This window comes from Mirounga leonina, unplaced genomic scaffold, assembly GCF_011800145.1.
Source record: "Mirounga leonina isolate KUSES-001 unplaced genomic scaffold, KU_Mleo_1.0 Mir_242, whole genome shotgun sequence".
In the NCBI taxonomy this organism is placed as follows: Eukaryota; Metazoa; Chordata; class Mammalia; order Carnivora; family Phocidae; genus Mirounga; species Mirounga leonina.
Window position 1 is genome coordinate 1,722,664 of NW_023270627.1, and position 21,020 is coordinate 1,743,683.

The window sequence follows — 21,020 nt, forward strand, 5'->3', positions numbered from 1 at the left end:
AGATATGATAAAAATGACATTTCCAGCCAGTAGGGCAAGAAACCCAAACAATTCAGTAAGTGATATTGGGACAATTGACTATAACAGACACTTGGAAGATATAAGTTCTAGATGAGTTAACGACAAATCTAATAATAAAAACATGTTATAAACTTGGACTCTTAAGTAAGGTCTTCTGAACTAAGACTTGCTTGGCAACACGCTGAAGGTGAAACTTACAGCACATTATTTAGCCTTCTGATATATTGTATTTTTTGTTTTTAATCAATGGAATGAAGATGACAATAGAATTATTATGAAGTTCACTCTGATTGGCAGTGGGTAAATCTCGTTTGTTATGTTAAACTTTGTGGTTTAGTAGTTGCATCCAATTCTGCATACCTCCGTCCTCTGGAGGTATTGAAATTTTATTTTTCTGCTGCTATTAACAACACATTTGAGTCTAATATGCAGACAGGGCCCCTGTGTTAACTCCTATATCTCAGCACCTCTACAAGTGATAAGAAAATCTTCCTCTTTGACATTTTTGACAAGTTCCTAACCTACTGCAGGACTGCTTGTGAATGTATGGTTATAAATGCCCGTTCAAAAACAGCAAGAGATCTGTGAATTCTGGATGTTCTTTGACTTTCTCCTTTTGAGATCAGTTCCCACAAGAAGAAAATTATTGGACTTATCTACTTAGTGGGCATCCTCTCTACTCCGTTGCTGTAAAGAGTGAATGCTTTACCAAGTGGAAGTGAAAACATTTTAAGGTCATTATTTTCCCCCTCTCAAGCAGTAAGGTAAAAAGACAAAAGCTGCTTCCGTGGTTAAACTGTTATATTGGTTATTTAGCTGCTTTTTACCTTCCTAGATAACCAGTTCTATGACAAAGTAGCTCCATGCCGAGATAGAGACTTCAGTTTCAAGTGACAGAATCCTCATTCAAACCAACCCAAGAACATTCGTAAGGGAACAAATTGGCTTCAGTAGCTGGAAAGTCAGAGGCCGAATGTAGCTTCAGGCATAGCTGGTTTATCTAGGTAAGGCCTGGCCCCACCTGGCCCTTAGGGAATGAACCACACTCACTCCGCCCCATGCCCGAGGAAAGAGGAGGAGGCTTTTTGCCAGAATAAGAGAGGAAAGCCCTGAGCTAAAAAAAGCCACAGTGGTGACCTAAGATGTTTCCTGGTTCAGCACATCCTGCACGAAATCCTGCACCATCACCTTCTCCCTCAGGTTATTGCTGGAAAGGTCTGGCTTGGTCATGAAGCCACACTCTGTAGGGTATCTGCATCAGTCCCTTTGCTGTGTCTCCCCAGTGAGGCCAGAAAACAAGTTGCCTGCCCCCTGTTTCCTGTTCTGCCTCCATGTTACCTTGTTGCAATAGGCACTATGTAACAATCCATATTTGGTTTAGTGTGTGGGGGGGGGGGGTTTAATTAGGACAGGATGATGTATGATATATAACATCATGGAAGTGAATACTCATGACTTCTAGTAGAATTGGTGTGAGAAGTCTCTTAAACATATTCCTGGGCCTGCAGAAATTTCCTGAGGCTTCTTCATTCACCCCTGAAGGTCTAAGTGCAATAGTTCTTGATCTGTGTGAACTGTTAGAATTGCCCTCAACATCAGATGAGGGGCTGGACCTGTGTTGGTAGGAATAGAGGAGGCGCCTAATTTCTTTGGGAACCACCATCTGATTGCTCCCCACTGGGGCAGAGGACTGGGGCTTGGTGGCCTAGCAGACAAATGTGTGGCCCACTTCTGGGGGCCCCTCCCGTAACCCCATCCACCCAGGGAGGTCCGGGAGTATGACTGCCTTCCCCAATTCCATCTGCCTCAGGATAGGCTCAGGCACCTCCCATCATTTCTGTGTTCCAAAATTAGGTCTGTTGGTTCTCTCTCCACTCCTTTTATCATCCCCTCTCCGCAGAGTCTCTCCCCTCCTGGAGCCGTCAGAATGCTTTGTCTCCAGCACAGTAGCGGGCCAGTGGCTCCCGGTAACCAGGGGCAACCAGGAATCTGTACCAGCTATTTGTGCTGCGTTTGTCAGGCGCAATCTAGCCGCGAGCTGGGTAGACGGGGAAAATGTGCTGCAAAGGTTTTCTTGTACAGTGAAATATTATCTTCGCTTTTTTTAGAACGACCAGTCCATGGGCGAGATGCAGATAATCGGAGGCGATGATCTTTCAACACTGGCTGGAAAGGTTTGTTAATGTAACTCCGCTCGGGCTGCGCTGATGTCATGGGGAAATCAGTGACCTTCAGTTCAGGTCAGCTCTCGAAATGCATTTCAGACACTCTCCCGGGCTGGCTAATTCATGCAAATGGATGTGTGAATCCTTTTAATGATTTCTTCCCTATAAAACACTCCTTTCATAAAGCTTCCAGGACCTGAGGCCGACCAGATCTTTCGTCTCCAACCTTCCTTCCAATCTCTCTCCTTTCAGACAACCCCGTATTTCAAAATCCCTTGGCACTCTTGCTTTCTTCCTTTTCTCCTCTTGCACTTCCTCCAGAAAAGGAAGCTTTTTTCCTTTATTTGTCTCTTTTTTATCTCTCATCTATGCCTCAGCACCTAGGCATTGCAGTAAGACATTTAAACAGGTTTGTTGAAATATCTAAAATTTAAGGAAGGGATTAAAATCTCGAGAGCACTTTTTTCAGCCTTATGCCTTTTTCACTCCCATGCAAAAGAATGTAATCCATTAGATCATGGGGCGAACACCTCCACTTTCAACTTGGCGTTCCAAACCTGCCAATGCTCAATAATTAAGTGAAAATTTGTTTGGATTCTGACATAAATACATCCATTGGAATGAAGAGTTTTGCCTAATGCACCTGACCTTTGTGGAAATGGGGCCTGAGATTCAAGTTTTGCTGTGAATACAAGCAACAGCCCAGGTCCTCTTGGACTCATTATCCTTGAACAACTTCAGCCTTCTGAGTCAAATGGATCAGCCTCCTCCACAAGTTTAATCTCTCATATTTGTGGTTGTTATTGTTATGCAATGTCCGGATGGGGAAAAGGAATAGCAGGCACATTTAACAGAAATACGTATAATAACATTAGGAACACGACAGAGCCACACGGGCTCTAACTAGACAAACCAGCTTCCTTCCCTCTACTCTTTAGAAAGCCTGGTAACCATCTACATGTGACATTGTGATCTAGATGTCAATTATGTTCCACAGAAATTGGAATTAACTGGCTGATGTTAATGCATCATTAGGCCACCATTTGATGTTACTACGTCAGTGCGTGAAATAACATCTTTGGGGTGCCTGGGGGGCTTAGTCCATTGAGCGTCAGACTTTTGATCTCTGCTCAGGTCTTAATCTCGAGGTTGTGAGTTCGAGCCCCGCGTTGGGCGCCACACTGGGTGCCACACTGGGCGTGGAGCCTACTTTAAAAAAATAATGAAAATAAAAGTAACATCCTAGAAATCTAAAATACTCAAAGCCATTTCCAGAAACTCACAACCTTTAACAACCCTGGAATGGCCTTTAAACAACAAGTCATTTGGGGACTTTGTTGGAGGACATTGCCTTAGAGGTGTGTGACACAAGAGAAATACCATACCTTGTGTGGTATTACACAAGCCTCTTGCCATGGGCTATTGGGGGGGGGGTCTGTCAGAGTGGGAATTCTAAGAATTCTAAATGAATGCCAAAAAAAAGTTGCACATAAAATTGGTCTTTCTCTTCTGCTTTCTAAAATCATCTTCTATTTCATTTTAAAGTGATCTCCCTCTTACGTGAGCATAGGATATTCCCTTCCCTTAAGAGATAGAGAGGAGGGTGGGGAAAGGCTAGTTTTGTACTAAGGGATGGAGTGATAGGAGGGGTGATAATACTCTGCCTCAGTATCCCCTCCCAGAATTACTACAAAGACACCCTCCCGCCACGAGAAAATAGAGATCGTGGAAGTTCAGGTGGGAGAGGTAGAAAATCAGCCGGCAGTAAGTACAAGCAGGAGTCAGCTTCAATTTTTTGCTTACATGACAAATGATTCTTCCAGGTGCTATTCCATAGTATCTTTACACTAACATTTATGTGTGTGCTTCGATGGATTTCTATATATGCTTAAATGTGTGCTGAGTAGAACCCCTTGAGCTTAGAATGCAGGGGGTAAATATTTCTAAGATGAATCAATATTGATTAGCCAGGTTCTCAACTGTCACAACAGCTTAGGTTTAGAGATTATGCATCTTTATGCAGTTCAGGGTACCTGGGCTCCCATCAGAGAGGAGTGCTTAATGAACCAGGGTAGACCACACTCAGTGCTCTCAAATGTGTCTTAAATCTGCCCACTGCTCTCCATCTTCATGGTAATCACCTGAATCTAGACTTTTACAGTAGCAAAATGTGGTCTATGGCAGGGGTTAGTGAACTTTTTAGGGAAGGGCTGGGCAGTAAATATCTTTAGATTTTGAGGGCTATACAGTCTCTGTTGCAACTACTTAATTCTGCTATCATAGCATGAAACCAGCAAACAGCCAAAGATAAAAGGGAAACAAATGGACATGGCTGTGTTTCAATAAAACTTTATTTATAAAAATGGCCGATGGGCCATAGTTTGATGACCTTTGATCTAGGAACCAGCAAGGTCAGCACCATCTGCAAACTAATCAGAAATGCAGTATCTCAGATCCCACTGCAGATCTTCTGAATTAAGTCTTCCTTTTAACAAGATCTCTAGATGGTTCCTATGCACACGAAAGTTTGAGAAGCACTGGTCTTCTAGGGCCAGACCACTACTATCCCTTCTCTGGGATGCTATTGTAACCTAACTAGTCTCCTTGAACTTCTGCCTTCATTTAACTCTTGCTACCCTCCAAACCATTCTCCAAAAAACAACAGCCAAAGGGATCTTCTTAAAATACAAATTGGATCGCCTCATTTGCCTACTGAAAACCTTTCAGCGGCCCCTCAATTAGGGTTGTCAGACTTAGCAAAAAAAAAAAAAAAACAGAGAAGAGGATGCCAAGTTGAATTTGAATTTCAAATAAACAATGAATGCATTTTTAGTATAAGCATGTCACATGCAATAATTGGAACATACTTAAGCTCAAAAATCATTTGTTATTCATCTGAAATTCAAATGTAACTGGGTGTTCCGTATTTTATCTGGGAACCCTACTTCCAGTGTTCTGAGATTATAATCCAACCTCCTTCTCACAGCTTGTAAAACTTACGTGATCTGGCCCTGCTTCCCTCCCACCATCATCATACACCACTCACCCCTCCTCACGGTGCTATCACCCACTGGTTAAGCTCCGAACAAGCTGTGGAATCCATTTTCCTCCTATCCTTAGGTCTCAGCCTCCTGTGTTAGGGAGGTCTTCCCTGACTCTCTGTCTAAAATGGGCATACATTCTTCTCCTGCATGCTCCCCACCTTCCCCATTCATCTCTGTACCAGTACCCTGTTTCAAGTCAAGCCCTTTCCACAGTTTGCAGTGTTTACTTTGAGGCTAACTTTTTTATTTGTCTATTTCCCCCACCAGAATGTCAGTGTAAGGTGGGCAGGGACCCTGCCTATCTTATTCACCATTCTATCTCCTGCATCGTGCACGGTGCCTAGCTGACAGGTTGGAAAAAATATTTGGTGACGGAGTGAATGCAGGTTCTTCTTTCTCTTAGAAAGAAATCAGGGGGCGCCTGGGTGGCTCAGTTGGTTAAGCGACTGCCTTCAGCTCAGGTCATGATCCCACGGTCCTGGGATCGAGTCCCGCATCGGGCTCCCTGCTCTGCGGGGAGCCTGCTTCTCCCTCTCCCACTCCCCCTGCTTGTGTTCCCTCTCTCGCTGTGTCTCTCTCTGTCAAATAAATAAATAAAATCTTTAAAAAAAAAAAAAGAAAGAAAGAAATCAGAAAGGTGTTTTCAATGAAGTGTGGGAAAGGGTGGACATGGCAGAGGGAAAGGTACATAGAAGTCCATCTAGCCAGACCAAAGGACACATCAGCCAGCAGGTTGGGTTCAAAGTGAATGAGGAAGGTGTCGAGTGAGGGCACATTGACTTTGAGAAGCAGAAGGGCTTTGGTGTCACAAGAGAGTCAAAGCGGGGACTGGGTTGGTGAATGCCGCACACCTGAAGGTGGACGAGTGAAAACAATGTCACTTAACTTTTGGAATTTCCTTTTCCTTAAACAGATGAAGGCATTCATATGGCTTGATCTGTTCACCCATCCTTCAGCCTTTCAGAGAAAGGCTTTGCATTAAGAGTTTGAGAGAACTTTAAAAATAAGTTTCAGAGGCCCTCCAGAATCTTTCCATCATGCAGAATGTACACCAGCTAGGGAAAAAAACAAACAAACAAACAAACAAAATTTGAAAAGGCACCCCACAATTAGTGGGAACTATTTTTAACGATCCCAGGAAAAGTCCCTTGCCCTTAAAGAAATGATTCCTTGGGACTGTGACTGTCTTCACAAGAGGAGGCTGAGGTTTTACTTGGGACCAGAAAACCTGGGAATAACCCAGAAAAGGGAGGAAGAGCATCATGAAATGAGGGATGAAGGAGGGAAATAGGAGAGCCAGAGAACAAGAGCAGACCCATGTGACTGAAAGAAATCAGCTCAAAATAGAGAAACAATACTTTAAAACACGGAAAATGTAAATTGGGTTTGGTTTGTAGAATATATTGAATGTCTCAATAAAGAGTTTAACTTGCTCAGAAAAGCAAAGAGGAGTTGCAAAAGTTTTTGAGCAGAAGTAACATCAAGAAGCTGTGTTTTGGGAAAATGAACTTGATAGGAGGGTCGAGGATGGGAAGGAGACTCCAGGCAGAGAAACCAGTCAGGAAGCCATATAGGTGGAGCATGCACGGGCACCGGAACCACAGGAGCTAAGTAGGAGTGTTGCAGAAGGCACCGCGCTGACTGAAGGAGGAGCAGCGGAGCTAAATGATGAAATGAAGGAAGGAGGGTTTTTTTAATTTTTTTTAATTTTTTAAAATTTTTTAAGATTTATTTCTTTATTTGAGAAATAGATTTTTTTTAATTTTTTAAGGTTTATTTCTTTATTTGAGAGAGAGAATGTGTGAGCGGGGTGAGGGTGGGGGAGAAAAGGGGCAGAGGGAGAGAATCTCAAGCAGACTCCTGGCTGAGCACATCCAATGTGGAGCCCAATGGGGGGTTCGATCTCACGACCCTGAGATCATGACCTGAGCTGAAATCAAGAATCGGATGCTTAACCGACTGAGCCACACAGGCCCCTGAAAAGACTTTTTTAAATCAAATTTGTTTATAAAAGAACTTTTAAAAACATGGGGACAGCTCACCTATATAATTGTCCACACATTATAAGCCCCATAACTGTAGTACATAACTTCTTAAACTCTCTAAAGATGTGTGGGTTAAAATATCCAGAAAAGAGACTATAGCCCCCATGGACCTGTCTCTTTCATGGCTTCTTTTTTTTACCTTTCTTTTCTTCTTTTCTTCTTTCTTTCTCTCTTTCTTGCCTGCCTTCTTTCTTTTTTTCTTTCTTTCCTGCCTTCTTTCTTTCTTTTTTTTTAAAGCAAAGAAAAGGAAGCTCATAAGGGAAGCTGGCTGAGTCATGGTTCTAAATAGGTCATGGCTGTTGAATAAAGGGAACCCTCAATGATTAAGTTAAATGGCCTCGTCGGCTCACAATATTTAAAAGCATTTTCCTCGGTGTGTTCAAGCTGTCTGCACAACGTGATCTCTGGCCGATTTTTTTTTCAAAGTTGATTTAATCCTGGCACTTCATAAAATGTGTGTATCCATTAAAGCAAGAAGATTTTATTCATGTTCAAGGGAAATCTCTGAAAGGGGTGGAATAAAACCAAATGCATGGAAACAGACCCAAATCTGGCAACGGGAAAACACAGATGTGCAGGTTAAATCCAAGATTTCAGGAGACATGCCACCTTCCCCCATCAAATAAGTTTCTAATCAAATGCCAGAATGAAGCGTCAGAACCTGCCAAATTTCCTCCTTGGCTGCCTTAACTATTTAAATCATTCCTTTTTATTGCATCTGACTAGGCTGAGAACAATAATGGAAATGCCCACCGACTGATGATTCTGGCAATTTTGTGAATTATCACATAAAGTGAAATGCTGAACTACATTCCTTTCTCTGTGGGGTTCATATTCACACTCCTACCCATGCTCAGCACCCACAATGAGCCCATCATCATTACTGCCAACCCTCTGCTTGGCGTGACCATAGCCGCAAAACTATACTGCTGCCGATTAGACTGTGGCATGCTACTCATTCTGCATTTTAAAAGACTGAAAAGGGGAATAACCTATTTAAGAAAATCATTCAAATTTGTATAACTCCTTCCTTCTTTCTTTTCTTCTTTTTCTTCTTTCCTTTCTTTTTCTTCAAGAAACTTGAGGTGATTAGCTTCCATCAGGATTGTACCATAGCAACGAAAAGACACACTCCAGAGACTCCCCATAGAATTTTTGCCTGTGGCCCCAGGTTGCAAATTTTACTTACTTTCCGGTAGGAAATGAGCTAGGTGTGATGAGATGACTAAGACAGTAACTGGCAGACATCTCAGATTCAGTGATGGGAGTTATCAGATTGGAAGCGTTTAGGAGGCACAGCGTGTCCTGAAAAAATTTCTAAGGTTGCCCACTCAAAAAAAAAAAAAAGGAGGGGAATGTATTTTGGAAGATTTCTTGGTGCAAAATTAAAAGCAGTAGACATTAACTATAGCTCAGTTAATGGGGAATTGTACATCGTTGAGGAAAACAAAATGGAGGGGATGTGTCAAAAGTATAACGAGGGGCGCCTGGGTAGCTCTGATGGTTAAGCGTCTGCCTTCGGCTCAGGTCATGATCCCAGGGTTCTGGGATCGAGCCCCACATCGGGCTCCTGACTCAGCGGGGAGTCTGCTTCTTCCTCTCCCTCTGCCTCTCCCACTGCTCATGCTCTCTCTCTCTCTGTATCTCTGCGTCTCAAATGAATAAATAAAATCTTAAAAAAAAAAAAAGTATAACGAACTAGAGAAAGAAATGAGGTCAAAATTGTTGATTTGTTCCAAAGGCATTTCTTGAGCACTTACTACATACCGGTCTCCATGTTATATGCTGATCGTATAAAGATGAATTTGTCTTTGTCCCTTAGCTTGTGAAGCTAATCCTGGTATATTAAAATGTAAAGAGATTAGTTCTCTTAGACAGTAGTGAAAATGCTTCCAAAGTTGGGGTAGTCACTTTCTCTGTACTCTTGGGGTATTTCTTTTGTATGGCAATTTCCAAAGGTACTAAAGGCATTGCTTTTTTGGAGGTAAGCTGCTAACAATCTGGACAGTAAACCCACATATTATTTAGGAAAAAATTTGAAAATAGTGTGATGTTCTGTAAAGGAAAAGAAAGACCTGTATTGACTTCTCTAACTCACTGAAGAACTCTAGATTTCTGCATAGCTCCCTTTCAGTAGCAGATGGGTTTTTTATATCAGTATTCTCTTGCCCATCATTTATGAACCCACTAAATAATTTTACTTTTTAAATACCGTACACAACTCAGAAAGTTCTTTGTGCTTTTACAGATGTTATCAACCCACTTAGCCTCCTTAATTCTCCAAAATCCTTTAAGAAATATAGTTAAACCATAATTAACCAATGTTTTCTTCATAACAATCCTTCCAAGAAAGAAAGATAAAAAGAGTAAGAGAGAGAAAGATAAAGAAAGAGAGAAAAAAAGAAAGAGAGAGAAAGAAAGAAGTGTAAAGAAAAGGAGGGTGATTGCAGTCTAAGACACTGAAAGATGACAGGGAAAACAATTAGGAATTTCAAGGAAATAAACAAACTAAAAGGGAACATAATTATAGTATAGTACTTGACTCTGTAGGTGGGAAAAAAACATGACCAGTACAAGAAGATACAGTCATAACAAAGTATCTACCCTGGGGGGTGGAAAAAGAAGTGAGATAGTGTAAAACAACAAAATTCTTATCATTATATAATATAATAAATAGATGATGTCTAAAATTATTAAATTGAGAAATATAAGCACAGTAAAAGGGACTATTTTAAATTAAAAGGGAATTAAAGACCCAATGCATGGGCTTCGATTAGACAGACCAGCTACAAAGGCCATTTTAAAGACAACTAGGGCAATCTAAATATGTCCTAGGTTTTATATATGATATTAAGAAATTATTGCCAGATAAAGAAGTTGTGATACACATACACACACACACACACACACAATGGAATATTATTCAACCATGAGAACCTAGGAAATCCTGCCATTTGCAACAACATGGATGCACCTTGAGAGCATTATACTAAGTGAAGTAAGTCAGACAGAGAAAGACAAATACTGTATAATCTTACTTGCATGTGGAATATAAAACAAAACAAAACAACACAAAAACCGGACTCATAGAAAAAGAGATCGCATTTGTGGTTACCTGAGGCAAGGGGTGGGGGACAGGGAAATCAGAAGGTGATCAGAAGGTTCAAACTTTCAGTTACAAGATAAAAAAGTACTAGGGATGAAATGTACAATACAATGACTATAGCTAACACTGTTGTGTGATATATATGAAGGTTGTTAAGAGAGCAAATCCTAAGAGTTCTCATTATAAGGAAAAAATAGTATTTTTTTGCTTTGTTCTTTTATTGTAGCTATACAAGATGATGGATGTTAACTAAATTTATTGAGGTAATCATTTTATAATATATATAAATCAAACCATTATGCAGTACACCTTAAACTTATACAGTGTATGTCAATTATACCTCAATAAAACTAGAAAAAATGAAAAACATAAAATAAAATGGATTATTGTCATTTTTGTTGTGATAATATTTTGGCTATGCATAATATAGAATGCCATGATAACTTTAATATAAAGTACATAAGCATTTTTAAATACTTTACAGTTAGACACACAGCTACATTTAGAAAATCTTTAGACTTTTCTATTTGATTTTGAATCTGTATATGCATTCCTTGATTTTAAAATGTGTTGAAGTAATTTTGATAATATATCTCTGGATTAGTACACATTCAAGTCCTGCTTCTCAACCACCACTGTATTGTATAGTTAAAATTAATCTTTTCAAAGATGACTCTTGTTTTGCAAGATTCTAAGCTTTTAAAAAACAAATTTAATTATATTCAATGCACTTTATTTAATTAGGCAAGAATGCAGACTAACAGAGTTTTAAAGAGTTTTTCATTATAAGATTGAAACAAAAAAAGATTATGAGCTAGGGAATTAAATTAACCAAGTATTCGGGTTGGTTAACAGGCATGGTTGGTAAGCTTCAGTCAGACTAAAAATGCACATCTAACTAACTGTTGTGGGATAATGGTTAAGAACATAGCAAATGTGTTCAGAATACCAAGGGGACCCCTCTGTCTCTGTGACTCTTAGGGTAGGGGATACTGTGGGCATGACCTACTTTAAAAATGGACAAGATAAGCTTACATTTCAATGATAAAACTAATATTTTTAAAATGTATTTAACGGGGAGGGGAGTGGCTCCTAGGTGGCTCAGTTGGTGAAGCATCTGACTTCAGCTCAGGTCATGATCTCAGGGTCCTGGGATCAAGCCCCACATTGGGTTCTGTGCTTAGCCGAGGGTCTGCTTGGCCCTCTCCCTCTGCCCCTCCTCTCGCTCGCACACTCTCTCTCTCAAAGAAAAAATAAAAATCTTAAAAAAATAAAATAAAATGTATTTAATGACTAAATGACTATTTAATGACTATACCAGAGAGAAAAATACTTCCAGAAAGATATTTCCGCCTAAGAAGCATGTGACACATAAAGTAAATATGGTTGGTTGGTTGGCTAACACTTTCATTACTTAAATCTCTTTTGCATTAGACATAAGTGAGCTTTCTAAGGTATAAGGTTGGATAGAATTTTTAAAAGTATCATATGAATCATAGGGAGAAATGAAGGGTCATCTAAAGAAAGACAACATTACATTAAAGCCACACCCTTCAGTTCATTTCAATGTCATATTAACACAGTCGTATTTTAATGTGGTGGGACAATGTTGACATGTAACTACTAATCCATTTAATTGGTTGGTTTTAATTCATTAATCAGTGTCATCAGTTACTAATCCTCCACTCAGTAAATAATTGCTGAGCATCTATATGCAGGTATATATATGCTAGGGACTCAGAATACAATAGTAAGCAAGACAAACGTGATCCCCATCCTCATGGAGTTTACATTCTAGTAGGAAGACAGCTATCAAACAGGAATTGAAATGAAACAGAATCAGTGTTTTTAGGGGAGAAGGAGAGGTAGGCCTCGAGAGCACATAGCAAGGAACACAACCATCTTCTAAAAATATCAACCAGGTGCTTCGCAGAGCTCTCTCTAGCCCACCCCTTCCTCAGGGTTGAAAATCCGAGAGTAAATGCAGAATCCCCAATGACTGGTGGCGGCTACGCAGGAATACAGGACTGTCACAGTTGAATACATGATCCTTCTGCAGAGTGCTGTCTCCGTTAACAACATAGTTTATGTGGCTCATTTTCCTGGTAAACTCTTAGTAAACTTTGTGTGCCAAAGAAAGCTGGATGGGGTGTTTGCCAGAATTAGGGATGTGGGTTGACCTTGTGGATAGCTCTTCAGACAGGTCTAGATCTGACATGACCCTGCCGCTAACCTGAATGTAGATACCAATACTGTAGCACCCAGTAATTGCAGAGAGACTGTTAGCATGAATCTGGAATACCTATATTACTTCCAAGCATTTGAGTTAGATGGGTGGGGGAGGACCAGCTAAGCAAATTGTGAAATTTCTAACTGTAAGCAAAAACGTGGGTCTATCTTGTGAATCAGATTTGCATCGTATTCTAAATAACTGTTGTGTTTTGTTGTTTTGTTTTGTTTTTTAATTTCAGAATGTCCTCATTGTTGAGGTAAGCTGACTTTTCTTTATCCATATTTGGAAGTTGAAAGAATCTAATGGTGAGTTTTGAAATAGCACTTATTATCAAATTGGTCAAGGATTTATTGAATTTCCACTGTGCGCGTGGCTCTCAAAATTTACTAAGAGCTAACTAGAATCAGTGGCCTGAAACAATTTAGAATAAAAGCTTTGCAATAATAGGGGCGCCTGGGTGGCTCAGTCATCAAGCGTCTGCCTTCGGCTCAGGTCATGATCCCAGGGTCCTGGGATCGAGCCCCACATCGGGCTCCCTGCTCGGCGGGAAGCCTGCTTCTCCCTCTCCCACTCCCCCTGCTTCTGTTCCTGCTCTCGCTATCTCTCTCTCTGTCAAATAAATAAATAAAATCCTTAAAAAATAAAAAAGGCTTTGCAATAATAGTTTCGTGGTACTTTATCCGTTTTTATGTCTAATTTCACACATGTCTAAATTGGTTCTTATACCTATTTGCGAATCAGGCATTTTTTACAAAAGAGGAAACTAGCCCCACAGAACCAAATATATATAATAGTAAAAGCAAGGTTTGAACTCTTTTCACCCTTGATTCAGTGTTCTTCCTAATGACCCCTAAGGACTTCAAACAATTCTACCTTCAGCAACAAAATCATAAATACCATCAATTTTCAAATGGCAATCCAAGAGAAGGTTATAATTTAATTTAATTTTTCTGCTAAAAAAAATGAGAGCGAACGGGCCCTGTGGTAGCAGTGGACTTAATACAACACATGGCCACTTTTCCTTCGAGAGCACGCCTGTCTTATCAGCTGGCAAGAATTCAAGGGAGCTGTTTCAAGTTTTTGTTACACAAATGCCTGTGTGTGCCATGTGTATCTGCAGTCCTCCCGGCTCAGACATAACCCAGGAAGTAGACCCTCTAGCCAAACGAATTGCCCAACCCTGGCTAAATTCAGACCTGTTGTTTTGATAATCAGCTCCTGACAGCTGACTTCTGTCCCAAGGACAATACATTTCTGCTGCCCATGCTCCTCTAATTGTATAGCAGCTCATCAGCAGAGACGAGCCGAGGCTCACTGCAACCTTGCACCCGCAGAATTCACAGGCTGTCACCAGCTGCCGTCCAGACACATCTCACTTCCCAGCCGTAGAATCCCCTATTGAGTGGGGAGGGCAAGGGGGAGGTTTTTATCCATTCAGTGTATTCAGATGTACATCCCATGTCCATGAAAATTCATGCGTTCCGTATTGTGTTGCATAACCTCAGGGCCAAATTTGGTCCTTGAATGTGCATGCATGAGTCCCAATGTACTCAGTGAGCAGCCCCACATGCTCTCCAAAGGCTGAACTTAGCTTTCAACACAGCTCAAGGATTCCAAGAGGAAATATTCACCAATATATTCCCCTAAACCCAGCTTCCGAGAGAAACACCTGTCTAAAAAATGTAACAAACCCTGCTTCCTATTTTGACTCCATCTGATGGCAATTCTAATTATGATGCATTATTAATAAGACATACAATCATCTGTCTGGATGCAATGTCTATTATGCTGCCCAAATGCGCTCAGTTGAATGTGCTTGTCCTCTTTGCAAAGGATGTTGTTGGAACCGGGAAGACCATGCGAGCACTGCTCAGTAGCATAGAGAAATACAAGCCCAACATGATTAAGGTAGCCAGGTGAGTAGGACATTCCCACATCATTGTTGTTGCTTCTGTGTGTCCAAATAAGCCGGAGAGGGATGCTAACACAGGATGTTGTCCCCAAAGAGAGCAGTCTATTCCAAACCAGTGACCCTGTGCCCCCGAGTGTTATGGCTTGACCACACTGAACAAATAGCCCATTTGATTGCTAGCCTGAGACAGAGGAAGGGGAAGAGGACATGCTTTGCCAGGTGTCTGAGCTTCTCGTTACTGTGCCTCCATTAGTAGCTTCCAGCTAGCGGAGCCTGGTGCCAGTGCCCCTCTCCCTTTTATCTAGAATCACTGATGTGGTGCCTCGGTAGCAGGAGCGTGAATTAGGGGCCCAGGATGGTGCCCCACATGCCGGGGCGGGGGAGGGATACATATTTTAATGATGTTCGGTTCTATTTGCAATTCACAGAAGTTTTATCTGGATCACTAAACACTTTTTTTTTTTTTAATGGTAGTTTGTTGGTGAAGAGAACACCTAGAAGTGACGGCTTTAGACCCGACTGTAAGTGGTTTTGGTTTTGGTTGGTTGGTTGGTTGGTTGGGTGGTTGGTGGTGTCATTTCACGTTGAAGAATCTCTGGTTTCCTATTTGCCGGCCTTCTGTGTGAAGCAGAAGCTGTAAAGGTTTCCTAGTCCCACAGAGGTCTCCCCAGCCTTGCCAATAGAACCCTTTTCAACAAGGATAGAACCCTTTACAACAAGGGTTTTTCATTTCCCAGTTTGCGTTGTTCATGGAAACTCTGTCATGTGCATTGGATATTTTTGTGTTTAGGTTTTCCATAGCACCTTAAAGCCAAAGAACTCAGCTAATGGTTTTCAGGGGGTGGAGGGAGACTTGACCCCACCAGACTGGCTGACACGCAAGTTCCCTGCCTTGGCCGCTGCCCCTGTCAGTCAGACCCGGGAAGGCACTGTAAAGGCTTAGAGGGATTCTCATACTGTCTCCAGGAACCATCACCAGACAACGCTCGATGCCGACCAAAGAAAAGTTCAGAAACACAGAGAATTGGCCGAGCAGGTATCTTCAGATACCATCTTTGTGCTTGACTTCCTATGTTCTGGAGGATTTGGCTCATCCAGGGCACTTTGCTACTCTCCTCCCCATAATATGAATAGTTCCAATGCCAGGAAGAATAAACAAGCAGCTTGATTATTCGTTATTCTAACACTAGAGGCGACTTTTTTTCACTCACATAGGCAGACTTCAGCTTGATTTTTATAACTTACATTTGCTCTAAAGCCTCTGGGATCATTTGGCTACAGTTCTCATCAGCAAGCTGAAAAAACATCAGAGCAAGGGAAGCACACTATGGACGGGTAATGTGCCAGTGACATTTCGCAAGTGACTCTTTATCTTAAAAACAAGTTTCAGGTATTAAATCTAGACAACATCAGTGCTGGGCAGATAGACCCAACAGCATGTCCCCGTCCAGTTACTGGCATGGGGAATATAATCTGGGTGCAGTAAGGTTAGGCAAAGTTAGTGAACAGAAATCTTCTAAGGAAATCATGGAAGATCCCATAGAGATAAGATTTTAACTGAAGTTGAAAGATTCACTTCAGACATAGCCAACTAATTACAGATTATTTGTGTCACTTACAGCAACAACGTGAATAAAATAATGGCAGGTAATACTAGTAAGAGGTTACGATGGGCCCTACACTCCTTTCTAAGAGCGACACAGAGATTAATACATTTCATCCTTACAACCTTCATCCAAAGTAGTTGCTCTTGTTATGCCCATTTTACAGATGAGGAAATTGAACACAAGGTTCAATGGTTTTCAAAGGTCACGTTGCTGTAAGTGTAGAGTCAGTATTGAACCCAGGCAGTCTGGTTCTGATCACTGCCTTACTCTTGTACTACATCTGTAAGTAACATCAGCAAGTAAATGCACTCATTTTCCAGCTAGACATAGGTCACTCTGATTCCTAACCATCCCCCTGATCTACTGATCCAGTGTCCTTCTTTCACTCCCTAACAGCTCTAAAGGTTTGACCTTCTGAACTGGCTTTGCCCAGTCTCTGGCGCCATGCCTACTGTAGGCATTGCTCTGGTCACTGTGAAGTCATTACTGTGGTGACAACCCAGGTTCTCTGGGATTTACTAATATCCTTTTAGCTGGTTCAGAATCTCTGTTTCTTCTCCCTAAACTCCTGAGGCTTGATACTTTTGGTTCCTTTCTCATAATTGATTCTTTCCCATATGTTCCATGACATCTTTTATATGTTCTGACATCTTTTCTTCTGCTCTTGCTTCTCCTCTTTGATTATTTTTCTCAAAGCAAGGTACAGTGTGGAGGGACCAAAGGGCATTTCTATCAGTGACATATAATGCAATCCTCTAGAAAGTAAGTCCCTCTCCTCCGGCACTTTCTGCAAGAAGGAAGCAGTTGCCTACTCCATGTGAAAGCATCTTTGGTCATAGGAATCAAAATGGTGGTGAGTAGTCACCAGAGGGATAACTTTCTCTCCATGCTATAAGTCCATTGGCTATACCAAAGAACAGTTTCATAAAAGTAAGCAAGTACACCTCTCATCTGCAATGCTGGAATAAACAAACAGATTCAAAAAAAAGTGGAAAGAGTTTGAAAAACCACTGGACCATAGGCACATTTATTCTGTTTCAAGACTTCTGAAGAAGGAGTGCTACTGTCTGTTCCTTAAAGATTTTTTTCCATAAAAATCATCTTCCTTTCAATAAACTTTTCCTTCATTTAACCTAAGTACCTCATACTGCATTTAAATCCTTTTACTACCATCCCTCCCACAATAGAGATTGAGAGCTAATTAATGTCATCTGTCTACTGGATTCAAAGACTAGTGTTAGAATAACCCTTAGCGTTCTGTTCCTCAAACTGAACAATCCCACTTCTCGTCATCTGGTCTCCCAGGTTTGGCTTCCCAGCCCTTTATCCAGCTGAGGACACTGAGTGCAGTGGGAGAATGGGTTCCTAGTGATAACAGCCTGTGCACCTAGTCATGTAGTACAGGATTAGAATACTTCTCTCTGAACTGCACTTTATGCTTCCCAAGTATTTCCTTTGGCATTATAACATTGGATACTGCTTGCTTTGGAACTGCGGGGCTACATGACTAACTCATGCATATCTCTTGCTCTCCCCCAGGCTGGCTGAGCCCTTTCTCAGCTCTGTATGGTAGGAGTACAGCCATTCTTCCTTGTATGTTTGCTTGTCTACCTTGTCTCCCTGCCTAATCACTGTGGTCCAGGTCCTATTGGGCTCATCCTATGCATTGCTTATCATTTTTCTCACTTGCTTCTGCTTAAATGAAAGGTCCTCACAGTTTAAGTGCCAACAATAGCATATGGTGGCTTTCTACTCATGTTATCTACATTTTATTCCTTTTTTTTTTTTTCTCTCTCTCTCTACTCAGATGTTGGATTTGAGATTCCAAACTTATTTGTGGTGGGTTATGCCTTAGATTACAATGAATACTTCAGAGATCTGAACGTAAGTCATGCATGCAAATCCCTAGCCTCCTTTCACAAGAACTTAACAGCTATATGAATTTAACAAATTATTGAAATAGTAGTCATGATGGCTGCCACTTACTGAATATCTTCTGTGTCAGGAATATTCTGGGCACTTTGCATTCATAATCCCAGTTACAGTTGCATGCAGTTCATAACTATTCCCTTTTTGGAGAAATGGTTTCAACATATATACATGGACTTCCAGTGTAGACCCCCCAGCTGTGTGACCCTGACCAATGTTGAATGATTTAGAGGTAGACATCTTACCCGAAGTGGACCAATCATGTGTGTGTGTGTCTCTCTCTCCTAAGAATTAGAAACTTAAACCAAAAGTCACAGAAATCAAGAGGTTTTGGTCTTAAGCCACTGAATGCCAGGGCCCCAGAGAGAGTATCCACAAGCACCATGGGCTAAAGTCAGGAGCTACCCCATTCCAGCCTTCCAGTTGCTTCATTGTGTAGCCCTTCCTTGGATTCTGTGAGCCACCTCATTAGCCTTGGTAGGCTATATTAGCCTATATTAACCTGACTCCACTTCTGTGCCTTGCAATCAAAATAGTCCCGACACATTTCTTGCTACCCAAAAAGGATCGATTAAGTCAATGTTGTGTTTACCATGGCTATTTCTCCATTCTCCCTAGAGGTGATAATGTTACCAGGTGGAGACTTCTATCTCCACCATGGCTGACCATACCCTCCTTCAGCCTTTCTGGTTGTTCCAGGCCTAGGGAGCCAGATTTGGAATAGGGCTCAAAACTAGAACAATGAAGAAACTTTTTCAAGCATTCAATTGGGTGTCTTTAGATTTTATATACATGCACACACATAAATGCACACACACATATTTGAATGAACAATAACCAATTATAAGATGACATTCTATTATTACTGCATTACATTTTCTGCACCCCTCCTATTTGGTTAAGAAACCGATTCATTTAAATCCTTTATTGTTTCAGCACATATGTGTGATCAATGAACATGGCAAAGAAAAGTATCGAGTCTAAAGGAGTAAATTCTCACCAACGAATCTCCAGATAACATCATACTTATGACTGAAGTCGGAAAGCCAGCATGTAAAGTTTGTCTCCCCAGGCATCTTCACTCAGCAGGAGATAAAAGAAAACAAAAATGTTTTAATGAGAGAGGTTTCTTTTCTGAGGTTATAACATAAAGAATACCAAAGGTTCTTAAGGAAAATTAAGCAGTGTTTTTATTTGACTTGCTCCAAATTAAATACTCCACCTTGTGACTCATGCGTTCTATCTACCTTCACACTCCAGAACTTCACCTTCTTTTATTCCGATACAGTTATTATGCTTGATGACTATACCCCCACCTAGTTACTCAAATATTTTTCACTTAACTTTTTTTTTTTTAATATTCCATTTTGGTAATATTTTGCAATCTGGAGAAACTGGAAGCCTTTTCAGTTAAGCTCTGAACGCAAATCCTGGGAATGCAACTAGATTCCCATACTCAAAAAGGAGGGAAAGGACAATTTAATATAAATTTCTGTTTGTGCATTTCTGGCAGGCCATTACTATTTGCTTTGACAAAGCCTTTTTGAACTGTAGCATATAATGAATCTTAATGATGTTATGAAATGAGCCTTTGCTCAGTGCTGTTGATCGGAGCTTCCGGTATGTGATAACGGTATGTCATGCATGCATGGATGTACTCAACTGTGTTTAATACTCTGAATTTTAATTAGAAAAAGTACAATGGCAGCAAGGCCCTCGTTTCTAAGCTGCATCGTTTTATTCGTGTGGGACATGAGCAAATGGCAGAATTCGTGGGGCGGGGGGTTCATTTCAAAACTAAGCAAGTATGAGTTTTTCCTCTTATTTACATCAAAGGACAAGACACTATTATATATTATCATCAACACGAACACAGAGGTTGAATTATTTTTTTGAGTGGTCTTAGAATCTGACAGCCGACAGCCCAAGGCACCACAGAAAACCAGCACACTTAAGAAAGTTGTTTTCTGAATAACATTTTTTCCATTTCCACTGTTTTATGAGATGTTTTCTAATTTATGGGGATTTTAATTGAAAATGAACTCGAGTGCCAATAGAACTGTTTTTTTCTCACTTCCTAAAAGGAAAAAATGCAAAATAAATAGCTAAGCAGCCTTTGTTTGGTTCTGAACCATTTGTGACATATTATTATCAGGTTCTAGCTTCCTTTAAACTAATAAAGAATAAAAAACCTTGTTACGTTTCATAACTGCTTACTGTTTTTCTTCTGCCTTCATATTTTTTATATACTTTCAGCCCTTAAAATGCGTGTGAGCCAGTAGCTTAAATATACTACTGCATATATCTTTCCTGGGGCTTTATTTTTGTTAACCTGGAAAAAATCCAATATATGCGCTAGTATAAGCAAACGATTAAGCCAGACTTGATCTACTGCTTTTCTTTTTTTCTCTCCTTGTAAGACAAAGAATTTTAGTTGTAAAAGATTTTCCTGACTATCTTTGTTCCAGGCAGAGAAGAAAATAAACCACACCCAGAAAGTGAGAAACCAGCCAAGGGAATTCCTTTTAGCTTTGTTCCATAGAAGAATCAGTATCCAAGTTAGAGATTGAAAATTCTAATTGGCCAGTTTCTTGAATCATCAAATTCGTGTTCTAAATACAATTTCCACTATGCCACCTTTATATGAGGGACCTAGAAAAACCCAGATACATTTGATTATAAGTATAAAATTATCCATAATCTTTATTAAAATATTTTCTTTAGAATGTTGAATTTTAACAAACATCAGTGTAATTTTTGAGGACTGTATGTTTATTTGAATTAGGAAGGAAGTTGATCTACTTCACAAGATTTTGAGGAGGACTTGTGCTAACTAATGCTGAAAAAGAAAAATCCATTAAATACATAAGAAGTTTAATCATTCCTGCAATTTTTTTCCTATCACACAATATTTTGACAGTGATATCCAAGAATGTCATCTTGGGAAAAATAGTATTT

General features: G+C 40.5%; 1 protein-coding gene across 2 annotated transcripts in view; it reads left to right on the forward strand.

Annotated features, from left to right (window-relative positions):
• Window positions 1-20,271, forward strand: part of PRTFDC1 (phosphoribosyl transferase domain containing 1) — a 92,792-nt gene extending 72,521 nt beyond the window's left edge. Inside the window, exons 4-9 of one of the 2 annotated variants that reach the window (XR_004683624.1) lie at window positions 2,130-2,195; window positions 12,853-12,870; window positions 14,448-14,530; window positions 15,001-15,047; window positions 15,493-15,562; window positions 17,941-18,017. Coding sequence is in view for 1 of the 2 variants with exons in the window: in XM_035029498.1 (XP_034885389.1) it covers window positions 2,130-2,195; window positions 12,853-12,870; window positions 14,448-14,530; window positions 15,001-15,047; window positions 17,941-18,017; window positions 18,999-19,046 (339 nt within the window). In the remaining variant the exon portion in view is untranslated. Of the gene's footprint in view, window positions 1-2,129; window positions 2,196-12,852; window positions 12,871-14,447; window positions 14,531-15,000; window positions 15,048-15,492; window positions 15,563-17,940; window positions 18,018-18,998 lie in introns of those variants that run through there. The other variant, XM_035029498.1, reaches the window with a different exon arrangement.
• The last annotated feature ends 749 nt before the right edge of the window (window positions 20,272-21,020 follow it).